Source organism: Macaca fascicularis, chromosome 4, assembly GCF_037993035.2.
Source record: "Macaca fascicularis isolate 582-1 chromosome 4, T2T-MFA8v1.1".
NCBI classification, from domain to species: Eukaryota; Metazoa; Chordata; class Mammalia; order Primates; family Cercopithecidae; genus Macaca; species Macaca fascicularis.
This window is the reverse complement of record NC_088378.1, coordinates 42,909,806-42,935,283: the sequence shown is the minus strand read 5'-3', so window position 1 is coordinate 42,935,283 and position 25,478 is coordinate 42,909,806. Positions and strand designations below refer to the sequence as shown.

The following is a 25,478-nucleotide window of genomic DNA, read 5'->3' as shown; positions in this document are numbered from 1 at the left end:
TGGGAGGCCGAGACGGGCAGATCACGAGGTCAGGAGTTCGAGACCATCCTGGCTAACACGGTGAAACCCCGTCTCTACTAAAAAATACGAAAAACTAGCTGGGCGAGGTGGCGGGCGCCTGTAGTCCCGGCTACTCGGGAGGCTGAGGCAGGAGAATGGCGTAAAAACCCGGGAGGCGGAGCTTGCAGTGAGCTGAGATCCAGCCACTGCACTCCAGCCTGGGCGACACAGCGAGACTCCGTCTCAAAAAAAAAAAAAAAGAAGGGATCTCTAGGGAAACCCAAAGATGATAGGGAGAAAAAAACAAGGACATGGGAGAAAACTGTAGCCTCTGACGCCAAGTTACAACAAACAGCAAATATGACCTAACTCCCAGCCAGATAAACATAAAACTTCACACTGAAGGCCTGTTTAGTTCCATTTTACCTGACACGTCATATCTGGTATTCAGCAAAAAATTATAAGGGGTTCTGGCTGGGCATGGTGGCTCAATCCTTTAATCCTAGCACTTTGGGAGGCCAAGGTGGGCAGATTATCTAAGGTCAGGAGTTCAAGACCAGCCTAGCCAATGTGGTGAAACCCCATCTCTACTAAAAATACAAAAATTAGCTGGGCATGGTGGCACGTGCCTGTAATCCCAGCTACCCAGGAGCCTGAGGCAGGAGAATCGCTGGAACCCAGGAGGAAGAGGCTGCAGTGAGCCTAGATTGCACTACTACACTCCAGCCTAGGTGACAGAGTGACACTCTGTTTCAAAAAAAAAAATATATATATATATATATATATATATACACACATGATACTAAGAGGCAAAATACACAGACTGAAGAGACAGGGCAAGCATCAAAACCAGGCTCAGATACAGTAGAGATTCTGGAATTATCAGAGCAGAAAGTTAAATATGATTAATATGTGAAGGACTTTAATGGAAAAAAGTAGACAACATGCAAGAACAGACGGGTAATGTAAGAAGAGAGACCAAAACTCTAAGAAAGAAAAGGTAATACCGGAAATAAATATAACAAAAATGAATGCCTTTGGTGTGGTCATTAATACACTGGACACAGCTGAGGAAAGAATCAGTGAGCTTGAAGATATGTCAATAGAAGCTTGCCAAGCTGAAAAGCAGAGAGAAAAAAGACCAAGGACAAAGTAGGGGTAGCAGGTAGGGACCACCAGGGGAAAGAACAGAATATCGAAGTCATAGGGACAGTTACAAAAGGCAAATCATATGCATAATGGGAATACCAGATGAAGAAAGAGAGATGGAAGAAATATCTGGAGTAATAATGACTGGAGATTTTACAAAATAATTGACAGCAAACCATAGGTCCAGGAAGCTCAGAGAACATAATACAGGATAAATACCCCCCCCCCAAAAAAAAAAAAACTACATCTAGGCATAATACATTCAGATGTAGAAAATAAAAGAGAAAATCTTTGTCATTTCAGAGAATACAAAAACGAAAACCCACCTTACTGTCAACAAAGAGTCAAACTCTGTAAAATAAAGAGATTTATTCTGAGCCAAATATGAGTGACCAGGGCCTGGGTCACAGTCTCAAGAAGTCCTGAGAAAATGTACCCAAGGCGGTTGGGTTAAAGCTTGATTGTATACATTTTAGGGGGACAGAAGTTACAGGCAAACATCAATCAATGCATGTAAGTTTTACATTTGTTTGATCCAGAAAGATGGGACAACTTGAATTAAGGGCTTCCAGGTCATGGAGGGATTCAAAAGATTTTTTGATTGGCAATTGGTTGAAAGAGTTATTATCTGAAGATCTGGAATCAGTAGAAAGGAGTGTCTGGCTTTAGATAAGAGATTGTGGAGACCAGTGTTCTTATTATGTGGATGAAGCCTCCAGGTAGCAGGCTTCAGGGAGAATAGATGGTAAATGTCTCTTATCAGACCTTAAAAGATACCATACTCTTAGCCGAATCTCTCCTGGATCAGGAAAAGACCTGGAAAGAGGAGATTTTCCCAAAAGAGATTACTTTGCAGGGCCATTTCAAAATATGTCAAAGAAATATATTTTGAGGTAAAATACTCTGATTTATTTCAGGGTCTGCTATCTGCCATGTAATACAATACTGGAGATGAGTTGGAATTTGGTATCTTATTTCTACAAGGAGTTCATTTTATCAGTCTTAAGATCTCTGTTTCAATGTTAAATTTGGGTCAGTTGTGCCTGAATACTTAAGGGAGGAGAGTATAATGAGGCATATCCAATCCCCTTTTCCTATCGTGGCCTGAACTAGTTTTTCAGGTTTACTTTGGAATCCCCTTGGCTGACAGGAGGAGTCCATTCAGTCGGCTGGGAGGCTTAGAATTGTATTGTTGGTTTATATTACCTATAGAGGAACAAGGATAAAAATTACACTGAACTTCTCTTCAGAAACCATGTAAGTAAGAAGAGTGTGGAATGAAATAAGCAAAGTGTTAAAAGAAAAAAGCCACCAACCTAAAAATCTGTATCCAGCAAAATTTCCTTCAAACAATAAATTTTTTATACACACACAAACTGAGAGAATTCATTGACCTTAGTAGAACATTAAGAAATGTTAAAAGAAGTTCTGCAGAGAGAAGAAAAATGATGTAGAAAATCAAACTTATGTAAAGAAAGGAAGAGTGTTTGAGAAGGAATACATGAATGTAGAATAATCTAATAATCAAAAACTGGAATCATCACAGAATGTCTTCTACCAAAGCAGTGTGTTTAGAATTGCTGGTTTGGTAGGTAGTTTCTTTCCATCATTGTAGCTCTTTTCTATTGCTACAAGCCAAAAAACAAAACCAAACAAACAAACAGATCAAAGAAAACAAAAATGTCATGACAATGAGAAAAGTGACATATTGTGTGATTTGATTTTCATTTAAGATCTAGTCTAGGTAAGGATGGAGGTGAGGGGACTGATTTCTTCCACCTACCCTGCTACCCTGTGCCGTTGAGGAACATTTGTTGAAATATTCATTGAAATAACAAATCAATTTTCATTATGCTTATTGGAGTTGAACAAATTAAAGGAGTTAATTCCTGTCCCTTTGGTTGCTGTTTGCTGAGTCACTCTTTGTCATTAATACTGAAAATCAAACTTACATACAGAAAGAAAGAATGATAATAGAATTTTATTTTATTCTATTAATTATTTTGTTATTTATTTTATTTCTATTATTTTATTCATAGTTTGATGAACAGTTTTCTAAAGCAGAGATCACCACACTATGGCCCACACCTGTTTTTGTAAATGAAGTTTAATTGGAACATAGTCATGTTTGTTCATTTATATCTTGTACGGTTTATCAATAGTGTATCACTTGTTATGTGTTGCATCATTGGTAGAGCTGATTTTGTTTTACAATAGCAAAGTTGGGTAGTTGCTGCATATATCATTTGGCCAGCAAAATCTTTACTACGTGAAATATTTACTATGTGAACGTTTACAGAAAACTTTGCCCACCCTTGTTCTAAAGGAGTAAAGGGGATACTAAAAAGTAGCATCCTTCCATCTTTTTTTCTTAGGTTACTCTGAGCATCGTGCAAACTAAATAGCGTAAGGTCTTGTTAAAAACTGACCTCAATAACTATCTGAGGATAATAAATTGGTCCTCTCTTTCTTACATTTGAGCAGATCATTGGTGTGAAAATCCTGCAACACTTGGAGCTTAGCTAAGTAGAAAAGTGGCCGGGTGCAGTGGCTCATGCCTGTAATCCCAGCACTTTGGGAGGCCGAGGCAGGTGGACCACTGGAGATCAGGAGTTTGAGACCAATCTGGCCAACATGGTGAAACCCTGTCTCTACTAAAAATACAAAAATTAGCTGGGCATGGCAGCGGGTGCCTGTAATCTCAGGGAGGCTGACGCAGGAGAATAGCTTGGAGGCGGAGGTTGCAGTGAGTGGAGATTGCACCACTGCACTCCAGCCTGGGCAGCAGTGAGTGAGACTCCATCTCAAAAAAAAAAAAAAAAAAAAGAAAGGAAAGTGACCAACCTTTAGAATGCCTGCTTATATGGAGTTTGTGGTCCTGGCAGGGACAATTTTCTTCTCCCATTCTACCCAGTAGCTGGCTGGAATGCGAACATGGTGATAAAATAGCCTACACTATCTCAGAGGGAGTTGTCTGTAACTTTTCAGTCTAATGCGCAGATTCATTTCAAACCTACTGTGTCAGACATTGTACTGAATGCTGGAGCTACAGGATGAGTAAGACAGTCACCTGCTTGGAAGGTGTCCACAGCCTTAGGATAGTTAACTATTGTTTACCTTAGAGAGAAACTTATTTCTTCATCACAGCAATGAAGTTGGGCTACATCTTGTACCCTAATTAGATATCTGTTTACTTCTGATAGAGTCTATAAATCAAAAACAAAATAGAAGCACATATAAATTTTTTTAAATAAAAAAACTTACTACTGCAAACCATTTTATATCCCAGAATATGCAAATGTTAAGTAAAACACAGTTCAAACATGAAAAAGTTAATGTTTTCACTGTTTATGAAACAGATTTTCTTAGAAAGACCACAGTATTGACAAAGAAAACTATATTTAAGGGAAAAAAACGTAATTTTTGTCAAAGTTTTAAAACTACTGAAATTATAGTTTTATTTGTAAGTGCTTTCCTAATATCAAAAACAAAGTTGGGGGTTGGGGGATAAGAAGGGAACTATTCAGAAAGAGAAGTGGGCTGGGCGCAGTGGCTCACGCCTGTAATCCCAGCACTTTGGAAGGCCGAGGCGGGTGGATCACCTGAGGTCAGATGTTGGAAACCAGCCTGGCCAACATGGTGAAATCCCGTCTCTACTAAAAATACAAAATATTAGCCAGGTGTGGTGGTGGGCTCCTGTAGTCCCAGCTACTCGGGAGGTTGAGGAAGGAGAATGGTGTGAACCTGGGAGGTGGAGCTTGCAGTGAGCTGAGATTGCACCACTGCACTCCAGCCTGGGCGACAGTGCGAGACTCCGTCTCGGAAAAAAAGAAAGTAAGTAGAACACATGGCCCCTTTCCTCAAAGGGCATCGTGATCACAGTACTACCAATAAAGGAACAAAGACTATCGAAAAGTTATGGGATAGGGGCAAGCTCACTGGTGCCCCTTCTTATAGAGCAACCTTGCAGATAAGAAAGATGTGAAATGGGAGGGCGTGGCAGTGCCTGGCACGTAGCGGGCATTCCACAAATAGTAGCTGCCTTGGGGTCTGTAGGTCTCCTTTTGCCAATGATTGGAGGTTGTATTCATGAGCATGAGATATAGCAAGTTCCTAAGAATACATACAGGGCATCCCCAGATGATTCTCTGTATATCTGACAGATGATCCTTCATATTGATGTTTTGCTTCATCTAGGGGAAAAAAAGTACTTTTAGGTAAACTAAAATTGTGACATTTTTATTCATAAAAGAAATAGATTAAAATATTTTATGGCACTTGATACAGGGCTTGGTATTTCCATATGTTATAATAGAAAGTTTCCAATTTCTGGGCTGGGTGCAGTGGCTCACATCTGTAATACCAGCACTTTGGGAGGCTGAGATGGGCAGATGGCTTGAGCTCAGGAGTTCAAGACCAGCCTGGACAACATGGTGAAACCCCATCTCTACCAAAAAAAAGAAAAAAAGCCAAGCATGGTGGCGCCTGCCTGTGGTCCCAGCTACTCAAGAGGCTGAGGTGGGAGGATTGCTTGAACCAGGGAGGCAGAGGTTGCAGTGAGCCGAGATCACACCACTACACTCAAGCCTTGGTGACAGAGCCAGACTCTGTCTCCAAAAAAAAAAAAAAAAAAAAATCAATTCTCTGTACCCAATGTTTTAAAACAAAGGCAAGTGACAAAATTGGATGCAAAAAGTATCTTCATGGAAAAATATGTTAGCAGTTTACATTCAGCCCAGATGCCTATTTACAGTATGCACAATACAATAATATTTTCAGAATGATAGTACTGTCTCCAAGGTGCTTAATTACTTCTTCAGATAGTAATTATGACCATCGTACTCACTGAGGCAGGAAAGCTAATTAATGCATTGAAAGTACTTTCAGAGGCCGGGCCTGGTGGCTCACGCCTGTAATCCCAGCACTTTGAGAGGCCAAGGCGGGTGGATCACAAGGTCAGGAGACTGAAACCATCCTGGCTAACACGGTGAAACCCCATCTCTACTAAAAATACAAAAAATTAGCCAGGCGTGGTGGCAGGCGCCGGTAGTCCCAGCTACTGCAGAGGCTGAGGCAGGAGAATGGTCTGAACCCGCCAGGCAGAGCTTGCAGTGAGCTGAGATCGCGCCACTGCCCTCCAGCCTGGGCGACAGAGGGAGACTCCGTCTCAAACAAACAAACAAAAAAGTACTTTCAGAAACAAAGGATTTTACTTTTTTTTTATTTTTTTGCCTTTTAGTTGTGTAAAAAATCAGTCCAAATACTTCATTCTTCAAACTTTCATAAAAATTTTATTGTATTTGTACAAATATCTGAAAACATTGTCTCATGTTGCTTGGCTTAGAATAGATGCCCTTAGTGTTGGAAATCACTGAACACACTGTTGATTTAGCATTAAAAGGATGAAAGACTTTAAAGCAAAGAACCCCACAAGAAGATAAGGTGTCTCAGACTCTTTGAGTGGGAGTATCACAAAGGCATTGTAACATGTTTAAGGGATGCAGATTCTTATCAGCAACCAACCTGATCTATATAACTTTTATATTTTTTGATTTGGTCAATTGCAGTGGTCAAGTCCCCACGGTCAACATGCTCTGCAGGGGTATGAAGCCTGACAGCGTAGAGAAGATTAAGATATTCTTCAAATCTTCGGGATGGGTACAACAGCAGCTCCGGCAGGCTGTATGAGGCATAGAGAAAGGAACTCTGGTTTCTGAAGGCCCAGGAATGCCCTCTCTGGGGGGGTCCCTGCGGTGCTCTCCCTCAGAACATACCTCAGCATTTTGGTAACAATGGTCTTATCATGCCTCTTCAGGAAAGTTCGGAATGCTGGTATCATTTCTCTGCACTAAAAGGTGAGGATTATTTTGTCAAAACTTTATGAGATAGTTATAAAGTCCACTGTTCCACTGAGCAAGCGTGATCTATGGAATGCCTGAAGCAAAAGGGCAACATCGATGTCTAACCAATTAGACTATTAGCAGTGCCATTGGTGTCTTCCTAGTATGTTAAGAATGTGTGTCAGCCGGGCACTGTGGCTGTAAAGCCTGTAATCCCAGCACTTTGGGAGGCCGAGGCAGGCGGATCACGAGGTCAGGAGATCGAAACCAACCTGGCTAACATGGTGAAACCCTGTCTCTACTAAAAATACAAGAAATTAGTCGGGCGTGGTGGCAGGCGCCTGTAGTCCCCGCAACTCGGGAGGCTGAGGCAGGAGAATGGCGTGAACCTGAGAGGCAGAGCTTGCAGTGAGCCGAGATCGCGCCACTGCACTCCAGACTGGGTGACAGAGCAAGACTCCGTCTCAAAAAAAAAAAAATGTGTTTTAATTATACATAGACCTGACCCTATTCATTGAACTTAATAAGTATAGACAAATAAGAATGTACTTTGCAACCAGGTGGGCCTGGATTTGAATGAGAATAACTCAAATATATAACCTTATCAAATTACTTAACTTTTCTGAGCCTCAGTTTTCTCATCTGTAACATAGATACCATCTCTAATGCTTGTGGTGTGGAAAAAAAACAATCCTATCCATAAAGTGGCTGTCACACAGTAAATGTTATTTCAGTGTAGTAAGATCTTGACTATTAATGGTATTCACCTTTAATGCTTCTATTAATTATGTTTTCCATAGTAATATTTATTATACAGGTGTTCCACTGTACTTCATATCTGTTTTTTTGTTTTTTGGGGTTTTTTTTTTGGGACAGAATCTCGCTCTGTCACCCAGGCTGGAGTAGAGTGGCATAATCTCAGCTCACTGCAACCTCTGCCTCCCGGGTTCAAGTGATTCTCCTGCCTCAGCCTCCCGAGTAGCTGGGATTACAGGCACCCGCCACCATGCCCAGCTAATTTTTGTATTTCTAGTAGAGACGGGGTTTCGCCATGTTGGCCAGGCTGGTCTCGAACTCCTGACCTCAGGTGATTCGCCTGCCTAGGCCTCTCAAAGTGCTGGGATTACAGGTGTGAGCCACCCACCTACCTTATCTGTTTTAAAATGTATTCATTTATCACTATTAAAGCACCTGTGAGGTTACCTCCTTTTCCATGCCTAAAAGATGTTGGCAGTGCTAACTTCTAGAAATCAAATATTCATGATTTCATTCTCGGACTTTCGGCTAAGACCAAGTGAAATATTTATGGATTTCAATCAGATTAATAGCTAACAAACATTGGCTGGCATGGTGGCTCACACCTGTAATCCCAGCACTTTGGGAGGCAGAGTTGGGCGGATTGCTTGAGCCCAGGAGTTTAAGACCAGCCTGGGCAACATGGTGAAACCCGGTCTCTACAAAAAAATACAAAAAAAATTAGCCAGGTGTGGTGGCACATGCCTGTAGTTCTAGATACTTGGGAGGCTGAGGTGGGAGGATCACCTGGGCCTGGGGACGTCGAGGCTGCAGTGAGCTGTGATCATGGCACTGCACTCCAGCCTAGGTGACAGAGGGAAACCCTGTCTCAAACCCCACAACTAAATAGCTAACATTTAAGCTAAATACTTACTTGTATGCACACACTGTGCTAGTGAAATAGGCATCATTATCTATAGCTAAAGAAATTTAGGCACCAGTGTGTTCCTGATACCATGTGATGCTTTGCTCCAATTCTTGTCGCCAAAGTCAGTCCTATGAAACTACCTTATTTATGTAACTGTTGAATCATCAAGTTATCCAGCAGTGACTAGACTCCCTGGGTAGGGGGAAGGAATACTACAAAGGAAGCTGTCAAGGGCAGGAGCCCTCCAGAGGCCTCCCAGCTCACAGGACTTTCCTGCAGGCCTCAGTGAAGATGAGTGGTGACAGTGGACTCTGGCAGAAGTGTGCTGCCATGTGACAAGGTAGCCTTTTCTAGGCTTTCGATACCAAATGAGGAGGGAAGAGAGAGGGATTTTATTCCCAGCAGAAGGGATCCCCACAAGAGCAGCAGGTGGTATAGAAGGAATTGGATATTCCTGCTCAGAGTAAATAATGGCAGAAATTGCAAAAGGGAAAACTGTTAATAATTTACTCTCTAAGAAATGTAAGATCAAGGCATTCCTTACTTCCTAGTGACATTTCAGAAATTGACTGTTCTTCCAAAAAAGCTGTGGATGATTAATTTTCTACATGAGAGAGTGAACTTGTCAAGGACACACAGGATTGTAGTAGCAGAATGGATTCCAAGCTCAATTGTGGAGCATTTTCCTGTAAGCTGAGGGTATCTGGGGCAGGTGAAACCCTGGTAGTTTGTATGAGGATGAGTTCAGTTCAAGAACAGTTCCTGGCAATGCTAGGTGTCAAATATTGTGCTAGCCCCTAAGTCAGGGTTCCTGTCCTCAGAGGTCACAGTATGGGAAGAGAGCTGGGAGCTAAGAGCAGAGAAGCCTTTCTTATTAACGCTGGTCTTTCGGGTTCCACACATAACTTCCTTTCTAGCTCAGGTCTCATAGAATGATGGGATTGAAATTCATTTACCTTCTCAATAGTTTTCAGAATGACAGGGTAATTGTTGAAGAAATTGGTATATGTGTTCAACTGGCTTCCAAACTTCGTGACTATTTCTCCCACACAGTGAGCTGGGCCCCATTCCTGTAGTCTGTCTCTCAGGTTATCTAGAAACTGCCTGTGGTATGAGAAGAGCATACGCATGAAATATTCACTTGAGATAACTTACAAACCCAAATATCCATTGTCATCAGCACGGGCATTTTCAGCCTAGTCCTTTACAGTAGGGTTTTGGTCAAGTCATTTCTTCTTAACACAGAGAAGTGCAGATTTGACAGGAAAGGGAACAGGGACGTGAAGGAGTAGGTTCGCTGGGGTAGAATCCCACCTCTTCACCTCAGTTCCTTGAGTCAGAACCACACACTGACCACGATACAGCTGCCGCCTGATGTCCCAGTCTCTTGCCTCCAGATAGGCAGGTGGGTGAAAGTTGTTACAGTTTTTAGAGGGGAGTGCTCCACTGTCTTCAACAGGGAGTGCCATAGTCCCTGCTTGGCCCGTTTCCCCAGGGCTCTAAGAAAATCCCTCATTCATCTATCAGAGGCCTTCAACACCGGAAGAGGCCTAGTTCAACCTCTTCACTGTAGGAACTGGGGCCCATTGAGAGAGGAAGGAACTTGTTCCAAGTTACCTAGAGAGTCACCATCGGGGAAGCACATACTCAGGTTGCCTCCCTTTACCACAGGCAGAAATGATCACTTTTCTCTCTCATGTTAGGCACTTGAAAATATGTTGTTATTAAATTGACCCCCAGCTTGGGCTTTCTAAGCTAAGTGTCCTGGTGGCTTAATCCCATTAAATCCTTCTGGTTTTTTCCCATTGCTTAACTGAACATTGCTGATTAAGAATGAGTATATGGCTCTCCTCCTTCCTGCTGTCTTTTGCATGGACTGTCTATTGGTTACAGCAAGGTTTCCCAACCCCCAGGCCGTGGATGGGTTCTGGTTCATGGCCTGTTAGGAATCCGGCCGCACAGCAGGAGGTGAGTGGCGGTTGAGTGAGTGAAGCTTCATTGATATTTACAACCGCTCCCTACTGCTTGCATTACTGCCTGAGCTCCAGATCAGCAGCAGCATTAGATTCTCATGGGAGTGCAAACACTGTGGTGAACTGCACATTCAAGGGATGTAGGTTGCATGCTCCTTATGAGAATCTAATGCCTGATGATCTGTCACTGTCTCCCGTCACCCCAAGACGGGACCATCTAGTTGCAGGAAAACAAGCTCAGGGCTCCTACTGCTTTACATTATGGTGAGTTGTATAGTTATTTTATTATATATTACAATGTAATAATAATAGAAATAAAGTGTATAATAAATGTAATGTGCTTGAATCATCCCGAAACCATTCCCCCCACCCCTGGTCTGTGTAAATATTGTCTTCCATGAAACTGGTTCCTGGTGCCAAAAAGGTTGGGGACCACGGGGTTACAAAAAGCCTAGGTCCTGAACGCCACTCCTTGCGCCATGGCTAGGAACCAGGGAAGGGGTGTCCTTGGGAATTACTACTGGTTGCAGCCCAGTAGGTTATGTGATGATGATCTCTCTGCTATAATCAGGGTCCCTAAGAGGGGCAGAGCATCATTGCACCTCCATGCAGCTTTAGAAACATTAAAGTATGGGCTCTTCTCAGTGCACAATGAATACTTAAAAAAATACATATTCCGGATTTACCTGTTAAGACTTAAAATCTGTAGAATATCAGAGAAAAGGATCTGGATATTGGCAGCACTCAGAATTGCTCTGTTTGATGACAGTGCTGCTTTCAGTGGTGCGAAATAAACATCTCTCACAATTTCCAGCATCTGCACGTATTTTCTCTCACTCTGTAAGAGTTCCCTGACAACTCTAGTTCGCTTTTCTGCTGAATCCTTCTGGAGTATTCTCTCCTGTAGAGAAGTGTTAAGAACTCAAGTCAGTGATGGAGAAGTAGAAGTGCTGAGCAGTCAGGCAGCTACATGGAGAACTCCCCCCCACCACCCCTTGCTGGTTTGTGCTGTTCAGGTTGAAGGGGACTTCACAGGGGGCTGTGGAGGACCCCGCTGTCCATCACTTGTCCCCAGTATCACCAGAGAGCCCCTCATATCAGGCCAGCCTGATGGCCAAGTAGAGAGGGGAATTTTAATCTTGGATCTAAAGGAAGGCAGTTTGAAAATTTACTTTTATCCATCTGTCCATCCAAATCAATATTAGGTATCTTATGCTGGTGCTGGCCATGGAATGATGAGAACAAGACAGAGTCCTGTCTTCATGGAGGTTACAGTCTAGTGAGGAAGCCTTTGGCTTGTCTACCCTTGTTTGTTTTCCTATTTCTTTTTCCAAGTACTGTTTTATTGATTATCCTGCAAATAGAAAAACTGAAATGAGCTAGCCCTCTGCTAGTTTGGATGTGTCCCTTCCAAAATTCAGGTGTAGCCAATGTGACAGTATTAAGAAGTGGAGCCGTGAAAAGATGACTGGGTCATGAGGACTCCTCCTTCATGTATGGGATCAGGTGCCCTTAGAAAGGGGCTTGGCAGAGGGAATTGGTCCTCTCTTGCCTTCCACCATGTGAGTACTCCAAGAGAAGGCCCTTGACAGATGCCAGCACCTTGATCTTAGATTTCCCAGCCTCATAAAGAATTTCTGTTCTTTGTAAATTACCCAGTCTCATGTATTCTATTGCAGCAGCATGAACAGGTGAAGACAGCTTTTTATTATTAGCTAGTTTGCTTCTCCAACTGACATATGAAAAATCTGAAGCATATGCTCTTCTTTCAGTATTAAGGATCTAACTTCAGTATTAAGGATAGACTTGGAGCTATGAGCCCATCTCTCCTGGCTAGCCAGGTTGCCAGATGTGCTATGTTATATTTCCAACTCTTGTTTTATTTATTTATTATTTTACTTTTTTTCTTTTGAGATGGAGTCTCATTCTTTAGTCCAGGCTGGAGTGCAGTGGTGCGATCTTGCTCACTGCAACCTTCGCCTCCCGGGTTCAAGTGATTCTCCTGCCTCAGCCTCCCAAGTAGCTGGGACTACAGGTGCATGCCACCATGCCCAGATAATTTTTGTATTTTTAGTAGAGACAGAGTTTCACCATGCTGGCCAGAATGTTCTCGATCTCTTGACCTTGTGATCCACCCACCTCAGCCTCCTAAAGCACTGGGATTACAGGTGTGAGTCACCATGCCCAGCCTCTTGTTTTATTTTTTAACGCAGAGGTGAAAATCATACACCAGCCTAAAGAAATTCCATAGCCTGATGTTGTGTGTGCTATGTTTATATGGAGAGAGAAATTACTTTTTATTGCTGGTACTAGATATTTTTTTTCTTTTATCTGCATGTTTCAAAAGCTATAAAATGAGCATCTTTATAACAGAAAATCTATAATATCTAAATTTCAAAAACATAATGTCCTTCAATTTGAGCCTAGGATTATTATTTTCCCTCCAGCCCTAAATATACCCCACACTGCCCCCAATAAAATATGACAATACTGCTTCTGCCACTCCTGGTGCTGCTTGTGTTCTCATTCAGCTGTGCAGACCTGAGGTAACTCCAGCACTCACCATGGTAAACAGAAAGCTCAAGGAAGGAGTCAGAACTGCTCACATTCATTTTAAGGTGGTGAGCAGGATGGTTCCTTGGTACAATTTAAGATTAACAGGCATACACCACTTAGTAATAACCACTAAGTAAACTAAGTAAACTTAGCTTACTTAGTACACTTAGTAAACTAATGACAAGCAAGGCTTGTCAATGAGGTGGATCAGATTCCAATTTGTCAGATGGCCAATCAGTGAAACAGAAACACCTGCAAAATTGGAAATGGAGGTTAAAGATGCAATTGATGTGTTTCAGCAGCAGAAGGAGGAGTCCAGTAAAAAGAGAACCTGCTACTTTACGCCAGAGGCTATTCTTACAGACCAAGGGTGCATTCTCAACTGCAATGTGGTTCCACTACATCCTAACTATTACAGTATAGTTTTCTCTGTTCTTTCATTTCCTTCACCATTCCTTTATTGTACATAAGGTTAACTGATGAATGTGCACAAGGATTTTTTAAAAAATTAGTGGCTAATGATACGTGTTGATCAACACAAATGGAGATGAGAAGGTGAAAAATGCTTCTGTGAAAAGACCTCCTTGGCCAGGTACAGTGGCTCACGCCTGTAATGCCAGCACTTTGAGAGGGCGAGGCAGCTGGATCACCTGAGGTCAGGATTTCGAGACCAGCTTGACCAACATGACAAAACCCTGTCTGTACTAAAAATACAAAAATTAGCCAGGCCTGTTAGCACATGTCTGTAATCCCAGCCACTCAGGAGGCTGAGGCAGGAGAATCACTGGAACCTGGGAGGCCAAGGTTGCAGTGAGCCGAGATCGTGCCACCGCACTCCAGCCTGGGCGACAGAGCAAGACTCCATCTCAAAAAAAAAAAACACCTCTTTTCTCCCTTCATGGGATGCACATTCAGCAGTTATCTTTATATTCCAATCTGTTATTTTGCTCTCATTGTTTTAACAACAGCAATATATACATATATATATATATATGTTTTCATTGTCAAACCTTTTGTTGTTATCTTGAGACCACTGTCAGGTATTATTACCAATAGTCATATATATATGTGTATATATGTGTGTGTATATATATGTGTGTGTGTGTGTATATACATATATATATATAAATCCTTGCATACCTTGTTCAATTGGAGAATTCTAATGTTTTTCATTTATCATTGTAACATGAAGGGCAAATTTTATAACATTTCTGTACCTACCTCTTTTTTTTTTTTTTTTTTTTGAGACGGAGTCTTGCTCTGTCACCCAGGCTGGAGTGCAGTGGCCGGATCTCAGCTCACTGCAAGCTCCGCCTCCCGGTTTCACGCCATTCTCCTGCCTCAGCCTCCCGAGTAGCTGGGACTACAGGCGCCCGCCACCGCGCCCGGCTAGTTTTTTGTATTTTTAGTAGAGACGGGGTTTCACCGAGTTAGCCAGGATGGTCTCGATCTCCTGACCTCGTGATCCGCCCGCCTTGGCCTCCCAAAGTGCTGGGATTACAGGCTTGAGCCACCGCGCCCGGCCTTTGTACCTACCTCTTATATGTAGGACAATCTGTCTTTAACTGAGAATCAATTAGTTGATAAAAATGATTCCCAGATAGTTTTTCCTTCAAGTCAAGCACCCTGTTGTTTAAATAAGTGTCTTGTTTAAAATGAAAAAATGTGTAATGCTATGTGATCTTCACCAAGATGCGTTAACCATAATTTCACTAACTGGAATTATAATGTAAAAATAAGAGAAAAATGAGAGAACTCACTGTAGTTGAAATACTATAAACACACTTTTCTTTTTTTCAGTTTTTTATTTTGAGACAGGGTCTCCCTCTGTCACCCACGCTGAAGTGCAGTGGTGCAATCATGGCTCACTGCAGCCTCGACCTCCCAGGCTCAAGCGAGCCTCCTGCCTCAGCCACCAGAGTAGCCACCACAACAGGCTAATTTTTTTTTTTTTTTTTTGTAGAGACAGGGTTTTGCCATGTTGCCCAGGCTGGTCTCAAACTCCTCTGCTTAAGCGATATACCCACCTTGGCCTCCCAAAGTGCTGGGATTGCAAGCATGAGCTGCCAAACTCTTCTTATTTTCCAAACACATGGTCTGTATAGACTACCTATTTAGACATAGCTAATGAGGTAAAACATACATCTGCATCCCACTTGTCAGTGGGCTTACAGCCCATATTATTTTTTAATATTATATGTGTATTTCTATATGTATATATTTTTAAATATTGGAGTTATCCAACATTTATAATCATTTTGAACTAAGGTTTTCATTGTCAAACCTTTGGTTGTTATCTTGAAACCACTGTCAGGTATTATTACCAATGGTCAGATGAGACACCCTCATATCCCCTGCTCTATGCAACACGTTCCTCCTGGGAGTTCCTAGGGATGGGTTTGGGGCGAGTGGGCACCTATGTCCTGGGGCTCCACGGCCTGCACTGTCTGCAGCAGACGGATACAGCGAGGGTGTCTGGGGCTGGGAGAGAGCCCCAGGTCTGAGCTCAGGGCTGCAGGACTTAAGATTTTTCTTGCCCAATTGTCTGGCCTTAGGGAAGTCATTTGACTTTTTCTCCCCCATGTAACTTTTCTTAACTCTAGTCCTTTGTCTATAAAATGTGGCTAGGAATGTGTCTTTTATAGGATTTTGAGAATGAAAGGTGATAATAAGTGTGTTTGTGTGTTGAAGAAAACAAAACAACGTGCCATGCCCTGGGCTACACAGGATGGGACTGGCCTCTGCTGAGGCTGCAGCTTCCTCCACACTTTACCTTTGACATAGAAAGACGGAGCCCTAGACATTGCGTTCATTAGACTCAACTTTTGAAGTCAGACTATAAGTTGGTAGATTAATTAGAAACTGTGAGGCTTTGTCCCCTTGCCATTTCTTTAAAAGACATCCTAGTATCACAGAGGAAAGTCAGGGAGTAACATACAGATTGGTTTTGCTCCAAGATGGTTACACTGCTGTCCTTCTGGCTCAACTTCTTTTCAGTCCAGGGCTTATTTGAAAAATAAGTCTGCCAGCTGAATTACCTCTAATTATACTTGAGGTTTTTCTTTTAATCCCCCAAAGGGAAATTTTCAAGGAAAACAAAGAACTAACCAGAATAAAGGCTGAAATTTCACTGTCAGGAGCAAAACCAGTGGTAAATTTACATTATGTAATAATTAGCTTACCAGATTAATCAGTGCTTCAAAATTTAAATCATTTTTGCTGAGCCTGGACTTTGTGTCCCAAGAATTGTCTTCTACAACACTTCTTTCCTGAAGATTGAATGGAAACTTGGTTATTGGAGGCAGGTCTTGGCATCTCTGAAAACTCAGTACTGTGCCTGCAGGAGGCCCTCAGAAGCCTCTGCCTTCAGCCCCAACCACAGTGTTCCCTACACACAATGAGTTAAGTGCTTGCAAATGGGATGCCACTCTTAAATTTTATGGTTTTTTTTTTTTTTTTTTTTTTGAGACGGAGTCTTGCTGTGTCTCCCAGGCTGGAGTGCAGTGGCCTGATCTCGGCTCACTGCAAGCTCCGTCTCCTGGGTTCACGCCATTCTCCCGCCTCAGCCTCCCAAGTAGCTGGGACTACAGGCGCCCGCCACCACGCCCTGCTAGTTTTTTGTATTTTTAGTAGAGACGGGGTTTCACCATGTTAGCCAGGATAGTCTCGATCTCCTGACCTCGTGATCCACCCGCCTCGGCCTCCCAAAGTGCTGGGATTACAGGCTTGAGCCACCGCGCCCGGCCAAATTTTATGGTTTTTAAAAATAGCCTTTGCTTCCTTTGAACTACATAATACTTGAAAACTAAATCCAGCAAAGCTCCCTCTTCCCTGGGAGCCAGGAGAGTCATGCTGGCCTGGGGCTCCTCCCAGGCTTAGAGACTCACACGGATTCCTGGAAAACAGGCTTCTTTTTTTTTTCTTTTTCTTGAGCCGGAGTCTCACTCTGTCACCCAGGCTGGAGTGCAATGGCACAATCTCGGCTCACTGCAACCTCCGCCTCCCAGGTTCAAGCAATTCTCCTGCCTCAGCCTTCTGAGGAGCGGGCTTACAGGGCCCGCTACCACGCCCCACTAATTTTTGTATTTTTAGTAGAGATGGGGTTTCACCATGTTGGCCAGGCTGGTCTCGAACTCCTGACCTCAGGTGATCCGCCCGCTTCGGCCTCCCAAAGTGCTGGGATTACAGGCGTGAGCCACCGAGCCTGGCTAGGTAAGAGGCTTCTGCCTCAGCTCTGCTCTGTTCCTTCTCAGTTGAGGGCAAATAGGTTATTTTATTTTTAAGATCCAGAAGGAAAAGCTCACAAAACTCACTCCTTTTTTTTCCACCAAGTGAAAATGTGTCAAAAACAGTTTGCATACCCTTTCTAGACCTGCATATTTAAATAAGGCTTATTCTTTCTTCACTACCTTGTTTGTTAACTATTCTTACTGTGGCCTCCCTAAAACTTAGCACATTTTTTTAAAAAGCCCTCCACCCCCACCCCTGCTGCCTGCAGCACCGCAGGGTCCACCCTAGCAACAGAGCAATGGTCCTGTGTTTATGTTGAGGGACGATCATGGTCAGCGGCCATTATTGCTGCCTTCCTCATCAACGACGAAACTACCAATAGCAACCCTTGGATGTCCAGGGATGATGCTGGAAGAATAACTTCAATTTGTAACCAAGACTCCTTTTACCTTACTCTACTGAGGCAAAAACAAATTTTTATTTTGGAGATGCCACATTGCTCTGGCAGCCTGAGCCTCTGCAGAAGAACCCAGGTGTGCAAAGCTGCAGCCAGCTAGCTCTAGTCCTAGATGGCAGGAGGTCCCGCCTGAGCCTAAGTGCTTCCTGTCTGCTCCAGGGAGTCTTCTTATGATTTCTTTTGTCCTCTGCTCTGTGGCTGTCTCATACCAGCCCCGCATGTATCCATACTTATGGTTTGGGCGGAGGGAGGAGATCTACTTTGTTTTGTTTTGAGACAGGGTCTCACTTTTTCACCCATGCTGGAGTGCAGTGGTACAATATTGGCTCACTGCAGCCTCCACCTCCCAAGCTCAATTGATCCTCCCACCTCAGCCTCCCAAGTGGCTGGGACTACAGGCACACGCCACCATGCCTGGCTAATTTTGTTCATTTTTTTTTAGAGACAAGGTCTCACTATGTTGCCCAGGCTGGTCTCAGATTCAAGTGCTCCTCCTGCTTTGGGATCTCAAAGTGATGGGATTACAGGCGTGAGCCACTGTGCCCAGCCAGTATCTTGCACTCCAGCGTGGGTGATGGTGTGAGGCTGTCTCAAAAAACAAAAACAGGCCGGGCGCGGTGGCTCAAGCCTGTAATCCCAGTACTTTGGGAGGCCGAGGCGGGTGGATCACGAAGTCAGGAGATCGAGACCATCCTGGCTAACATGGTGAAACCCCGTCTCTACTAAAAATACAAAAAACTAGCCGGGCGTGGTGGCGGGCGCCTGTAGTCCCAGCTACTCGGAGGCTGAGGCAGGAGAATGGCGTAAACCCGGGAGGCGGAGCTTGCAGTGAGCCGAGATCGCGCCACTGCACTCCAGCCTGGGTGACACAGCGAGACTCCGTCTCAAAAAAAAAAAAAAAAAAAAAACTCTCAAGTTGGACCAAGATTAAGATAATGCAAACAGCACACAATTGTATTGTGGATCTCACAGATAAGGGAGCCATCTGTCTCTGGGAGATCACCTGACTACACAGGCTCACATGAAAGTTTATGCATTAAAATTCAGGTGTCATCATGGAACCCCCAGACCACCTTGGCTATTTTAGAACCTGCTCACTTACAATTGGGCTTTGTTTCACATTCCAGCTCAGCAGCAACTTACTTTTTTAAATATAATTTTTTCTTTGTGGATAGGACATTGATTTGGCATAGCAATTTTGTTCGAACCTAAAATTGGCAAGGTCACTCATTTTATATTATATGTTTAACTGCCAGAATTTTTACAGCTTAATTTTAGATTCCAATGCTATCTTTTACTTAGTTTTTATGGATGAATTCAGACGAAGTAACATGGCAGAAACTTTGCACGTTTATAAGACAACGATCATTTTGGGTTAGTGGGTCTTTGCCTTGGCTCTCCAGGACATATAAGGAAGACCATTAAAAAAAAGCTCGGACAACATGTTAGGAATTTTTCTCTAGGATGGAGCATAGGCAGACACTATTTTCCAGAGACATTCTAGTCATTGCTGATGCTTCTGCCAGCAAACACTCTGCTGCCTGGATTAGGGGCCAGAAATAGTTGTGAAAATGACAGGTAGAGTTCAGGAACAATTATAATTCTGGCGGCCAGCCATCACCATGGTTGCATGGTATCAGTGTAAACATTATAGGCAGACAAAAACCAGGAGCAAATAATCACTGGGCAGCAGGATGGTAGGTAGGTAGGTAGGTAGGTAGGTAGGTAGGTGGATGGATAGATGGATACATGGATGGACACACACACACAGTCCTGGATTTGACAGATAATCCCTATTACACAAGCCTCTCTGGGAGGGTTTTTTTTTTTTTTTAATGAGATGGAGTCTTGCTCTTGTCACCCAGGCTGGAATGCAGTGCTGCAATCTTGGCTCACTGCAACCTCTGCCTCCCAGGTTCAAGGGATTCTCCTGCCTCAGCCTCCTGAGTAGCTGGGATTACAGGCACCTGCCACCATGCCCAGCTAATTTTTGTGTTTTTCGTAGGGACAAGATTTCACCATGTTGGCCAGACTGGTCTCGAACTCCTGACCTCAGGTGATCTACCCTTGGCCTCCCAAAGTGCCGGGATTATAGGCGTGAGCCACTGCACCCGGCTGGAAGGGTCTTTAAAACAATTATCTCAGAGAAGCTTTCACTTTCCCCTCCTTTGTCTCCTGAGGCTTCTGAGTGAATATCCAGGTTTAAAAATAAACCCTAATGTAAGGAAAATCAGCTTTTCTATTTTTATCCTAATTCAACACTGACATTTAGCTGTGGTTCTTCCTCCTAGAGGTCTCTGCATTTCTTTTGTGGGCTTTGTGCCCAAGCTCTTTAGTGTTAAATAGTAGAGAATCAAATGAGAATCGAATACGTATTTTTTCTAATTCAATTTTTTAAAAAATCAAAGAAATTTCCAGGCATTAAGGAGTTTTGCATTTTTCCAGTTTTATTACAGGCAGACAATGTAGCAATAGAGGGCCTGATTTCCAGCAATAAGGAACTTTCAGCCCAGATTTCATGCATTATTTTATGAACATGATTAGCTGTTCGGGTCAACAGCCAGTTGAAAAGACGTCATTCAGCTTGAATTTTATTTGGCAGAGGAACTTGAGGAGAAAGAGTCTCAGAGGAACTGCTCCGAGTCATCGTTCCCTTAGGTGTCAATGATCCCAGAAACGGTTCTCACGAAGAGTTAGGTCTTTCAAATGTGAGAGTGGCACTTCAGAGGAGGAAGCACCTTAGTTTTGTCCTTATTGCTTTCTTGCTACAAAGAGGGGCTTTTACTGGGATCTGTATGCCTGGGGTTTGAGGCGATAGCTTCACCCTTAGGAATAAAAGTGGGTGAAAGAATCCAATAAAGTTTCCAGGGAGTCAGGAATCAGCAGATGTTGAAAGGACTTCGGAAGAATTTGGAACCTGTGTAATGGGGTTATATATGTTGATCTTTCCCTTTAGTGAACCAAGGGAAAATGAATGGTATTAGAGGCCTGGGTGCTGTTTTTCAGGTTTTCATAGGCTAAAGGATGGATGGAGACTATGTTCACCCTTTTGGGAAGAATTATCTCCACGAATTTCAAAGAGATGGTGGCTGGCATAATGAGACAAAAGCGGCAGCCTCTGACAAGCAGAAAGGGGAGTCTGGACTAAATGCCCATCTGGCGTTCCCACCCCTGGATTCCCATCCCAGCCCGCGCGTCCTGTTAACAGGCACTAATCATGCTGCACCGCCTATTTATGTATTGGCCTCATCCTCCACAAAGGCAGGAACTGTCTTATTTTGCTGCCCAGTCCCAGGATTTAGCAGAAGGTCTAGCATGTGGTTAGCGCCTGCAAATATTTAGAGAATGAAACGAAAAAGATGAGGAATTGCCCTCTGCTTGAGAAGTTTCCTGAAAAGGTCGATTTAGGGGCAAGGCGGCCAGCAAGCAGAGCTCCAGCCTGTAGAGGGCTTAGATATCCCTGGAAGGCATTTAGACTCCTCTTGGGATGGCTGGGCGTGGTGGCTCAGGCCTGTAATCCCAGCACATTGGGAGGCTGAACCAGGAGGATGGCTTGAGCCCAGGAGTTCAAGGCTATGGTGAGCTATAATTGTGCCACTGTACCCCAGCATGGGTGACAGAGCGAGGCCCCATCTCAAATAAATAAATAAATAAATAAATAAATAAATAAAATAAAGACTCCTTTCTCAGGGAGATGCTTATATCAGGTGATTGGGCAGAATAAGCCACTTGGGCACTTTGTGGGGGAAGGGGAGGACTAAAGTAAGGGTTGTGCTATGGTAACAGCAGAACGGTAGGTCTTTTTTTTTTTTTTTGATAGGGTCTGGCTCTATTGCCCAGGCTGGAGTGCAATGGCACAATCTTGGCTCACTGCAACCTCTACCTCCCTGGTTCAGCAATTCTCCTGCCTCAGCCTCCCAAGTAGCTGGAACCACAAGTGTGCCTCACCACGCCTGGCTAATTTTAATATTTTTAGTAGAGACGGGGTCTTACCATGTTGGCCAGGCTGGTCTCAAACTCCTGGCCTCAAGTGATCCACTCACCTTGGCCTCTCAAAGGGCTGGGATTACAGGCTGAGCCACTGCACCCAGCCAAGCATGGGTCTTAATGACGGCAGGTATGTGCTGCTGAGTTCATTTGGGGCGGCAGGCAGAGGGGATGCTGCCACCAGCAGTCCTCTGTGTGTGCTCCTGCCCGGCCCTGCACTGTCCTTTAAAGAAGCATTAACAAATACTTCCAGAATATCAGGTTAATAAGGCAACAAATGATTTGCCTGCTAGGGGTGCTCATAAGTCTCTTACTCCTAACAGCCCCCCATGGTGAGTTTGTGTTAGGGACTGCCATCCCACGCCTTCAAACATCAAAGGTGACTTCTCTATGGACATAAAATGGTTCTAAAACAGTATTTTCCCCTACATAGAAATCAGCTATGTGAATGAAAACATAATTCTCAGCATTTCTTGAATCCTGGTTATTTCATGTAACCAAGAATGCTTGGATTCTGAATATAGCACTTGCAAAATTATTCTTTTTTGCCTGATGAACTAGCTTTATTAATTATTTATTTATTTATGACAGAGTGTCACTCTGTTGCCCAGGCTGGAGTGAAGTGGTGTGACCTCTGCTCACTGAACCTCCCCAGGTTCAAGTGAACCTTGGCTCACTGAACCTCCCCGGGTTCAAGTGATTCTTCTGCCTCAGTCTCCTGAGTAGTTAGGATTACAGGCGTGCCACCATGCCCAGCTAATTTTTGTATTTTTAGTAGAGATGCTGTTTCACCACGTTGGCCAGGCTGGTCTTGAACTCCCGACCTCAAATGATCTGCCCGCCCGGGCCTCCCAAAGTGCTGGGATTGCAAGCGTGAGCCACCGCGCCCAGTCAGAACTCACTTTAAACCCATTTTTTTTCTTCAATGAATTTGAATCTCAGCTAAGAAAAAACAGAACTATTCTTAGTTTCACCCCCCTCAAAAAAAATTCCCCTGAAGTTCTCTCAAGGCTCAACTGTATAAATGGCAAAGCAAAATGCAAATTTCTAACTTTCCCCCACAACCAAATAGTGCTGCTCAAGTTAACATAGTGCAGGTCATGCTTTTAAGTGGCTGAAGTATTACTCATATTATGAAACTACAAAACACCCTTTTCAATAATACTTCATGAAAATAAAATTCTTTGGAGAAATGACAAGTTAAAGCTTCCCAATAGAGCTTATATAATGGTTTATGAATTTCTTTATCACGTGGGTCTAACTACAGAAAAGCAACGGCATAAAAATGCAGCAGCAACTTTACCTTCATGAATAAACTGAATGTTGTCTTTGGGTCACATTTTGTTGGAATAACATTTCCTTCAAAATCTTTGCTCTCTTTACCATGTTTCTTCAGCAGAAAATATGACAAAAATTCCAGAGGTTTGTCCTAAAGAATGCCCCACCCCACCCCCCACCCCCCCCCCCGCCAAGAAAAATTCCCATTTAAAACATTCATCTGAAATACAGGTGTTAACAGTGCAGCAGAAGAGAGAACACACTTTTTAGCAGGGATTTCAGCTTTCTACCTAATTAATTTACATGTCCAGAAAACAGAGCGACTAGTACTCCATTCGAGTCAGTACATGAGACTTTCTAGTTAATCTCATATTCCAGTTACCATACGTACTCTTGGTTCTCAACAATTTGTCACAATCCAGTTAAGACACCAAAGTTTTATGGGAGGGTCTCTCAAGATCTTTGGAACCAAAGTGGCCCACACCATCCCCTCGGCCAAATGAGGAAAGGGAACAGGAGGGATCTTGTCGTCTTTCACGGGGAAGAAGGAGGCCTGGGAAAGAGGCTGCAGTAGCAGAATTGCTAGGAAAAACATGCTGGGCCTCTCAAATTTGGTTCCCTCTCAGGCTATAGGTTTGAGCACCATCCAAATTATATCATACATGGTTATTTTTAAAAAATTAGGTGGAAATAAGTACACTGAACTGACACCAAGCACGCTGAGTAATCCTTCGGTGTTTTGGGAGACAGTGCGGGGGCATCTCTGTTAATATCCCTGCTCATTTTATCAGCAAGACTCGCCAAAGGCCTTTCGTCATTGGGCTGCCTGAGCCTCACTGCGTAGCTGAGACTTTGCAGAAGACAAACTACAGCTAATGCAGCTTCGCAGCCCCCACCCAGTGCAGAACAGCTACGCCCAGAGATGCCTGGTGCAGACCCAGAAGCCACACCGAAACAGGAGCAGATACTCGATAATAAGGAGAGAGAGAACGTGTGCAGAGACAGTGTTAAACTCACCCACAAAGTAGAATTATGATGGTGGAAAAGAAAGATTTGAGACTCTCCTTGAGAATTCCTTGGAAACTGGAGAATTTAGGTTATTGAATATGTTAACATCAGCCCTATCTCCATCCTATTCTTATTCCTGACTTCCCTCAGATGGAGAGCTGCACGTTGCATTTTCTTTCTTTCTTTCTTTCTTTTTTTGAGACAGAGTCTCTGTCACGCAGGCTGGAGTGCAGTAGTGGCACGACCCCAGCTCACTGCAACCTCCACCTCCGGGTTCAAGCGATTCTCCTGCCTCAGCCCTCTGAGTAACTGGGATTACAGGTGCCCACCACCATGCCCAGCTAATTTTTGTATTTTTCGTAGAGATGAGGTTTCACCATGTTGACCAGGCTGGTCTCCAACTCCTGACCTCAAATGATCTGCCTGCCTCAGCCTCCCAAAGTGCTGGGATTAAAGGTGTGAGCCTGGCCACACTGCATTTTCCTATAGCCATGCTGTCCTCTTTGGGGCTGTGAGAACTGTCTGGAGGCTGACCTCTCACCATTTTCTGAAATGTGGACTGGCTTCTTCTCACTGTTTTCTGAAGTGTAGACTGACCTTAATGAGAGAGAATCTTGGATCTGTGTCTGATGAAATTGTTTCTTTGGGCTTCTCCTACACCCATCCCCAACCGAATTACTGATTTGCTTCTTTCTGTTCTGTTGTGTTCTCTTTCCCTTCCTCTCTCATCTAGCACCCCTTCCCTTTATCTTTTCACATCTGGGTCACACTTTCTCAAGTTTCTCCTCAAACTGGGAATTGGTTTCACTGTTGAGTAAAGTTTATGTGAAATATAAAGCCACTAGCATGTTCTACATATGTATATATAAAAAGTCACTTCTGACTGAAATTAAGCACAAGACAGAAAACAGGGCACAATGTAATAAACTTTAAATAACCTAGAAGATTTTCCTACTTGTCTGTCTTGTGTACTTAACACATCTTGTGCCCAGAATCCTTAGTGGCTGTTCTCATAAACTGATGTCATTTCTCTGAGGAATTGTGCGCTGAAAGGGATAAACTGGTCAAAAAAATTAGTAATAACTGCAAACAGAATGTATTTAAATGTTGGTTTTCATAGTTTACTTTCTTCAGAGAAAACACTTACAGAATCTTCTTTTGACAACTCCATCAATCTATCTGCCAGAGCTTGTGCAGTCTCTTGGTTGTTCAGAATGTTGGTCATACCCATGGTGTCAAACATAAACTGCCCTGTAAATATAAGGCCACATGCCCTGTAATTGATTTATGCAAGAAATGTGATTTAAAAACAACAACTCAGTCCTCACAGTTGCTTT

The 25,478-nt window shown here is 43.4% G+C and overlaps 1 protein-coding gene across 9 annotated transcripts in view; it reads right to left on the bottom strand.

Moving 5' to 3' along the window:
* The window catches only part of ECT2L (epithelial cell transforming 2 like), a 111,705-nt gene that overhangs the window by 16,902 nt on the left and 69,325 nt on the right, over nt 1–25,478 (bottom strand). For 5 of the 9 annotated variants that reach the window (XM_005551975.5, XM_005551976.5, XM_005551974.5 and 2 more), the window contains 8 exons: nt 25,289–25,392; nt 16,364–16,450; nt 11,312–11,526; nt 9,609–9,756; nt 6,924–6,997; nt 6,673–6,829; nt 5,277–5,342; nt 4,267–4,355 (listed from right to left, as the gene is read on the bottom strand). In XM_005551975.5, the coding sequence (XP_005552032.3) occupies nt 4,267–4,355; nt 5,277–5,342; nt 6,673–6,829; nt 6,924–6,997; nt 9,609–9,756; nt 11,312–11,526; nt 16,364–16,450; nt 25,289–25,392 (940 nt within the window). Of the gene's footprint in view, nt 1–4,266; nt 4,356–4,484; nt 5,343–6,423; nt 6,830–6,923; nt 6,998–9,608; nt 9,757–11,311; nt 11,527–16,363; nt 16,451–25,288; nt 25,393–25,478 lie in introns of those variants that run through there. The other 4 variants (XM_065543464.2, XR_012433488.1, XM_074037127.1 and 1 more) reach the window with 4 other exon arrangements.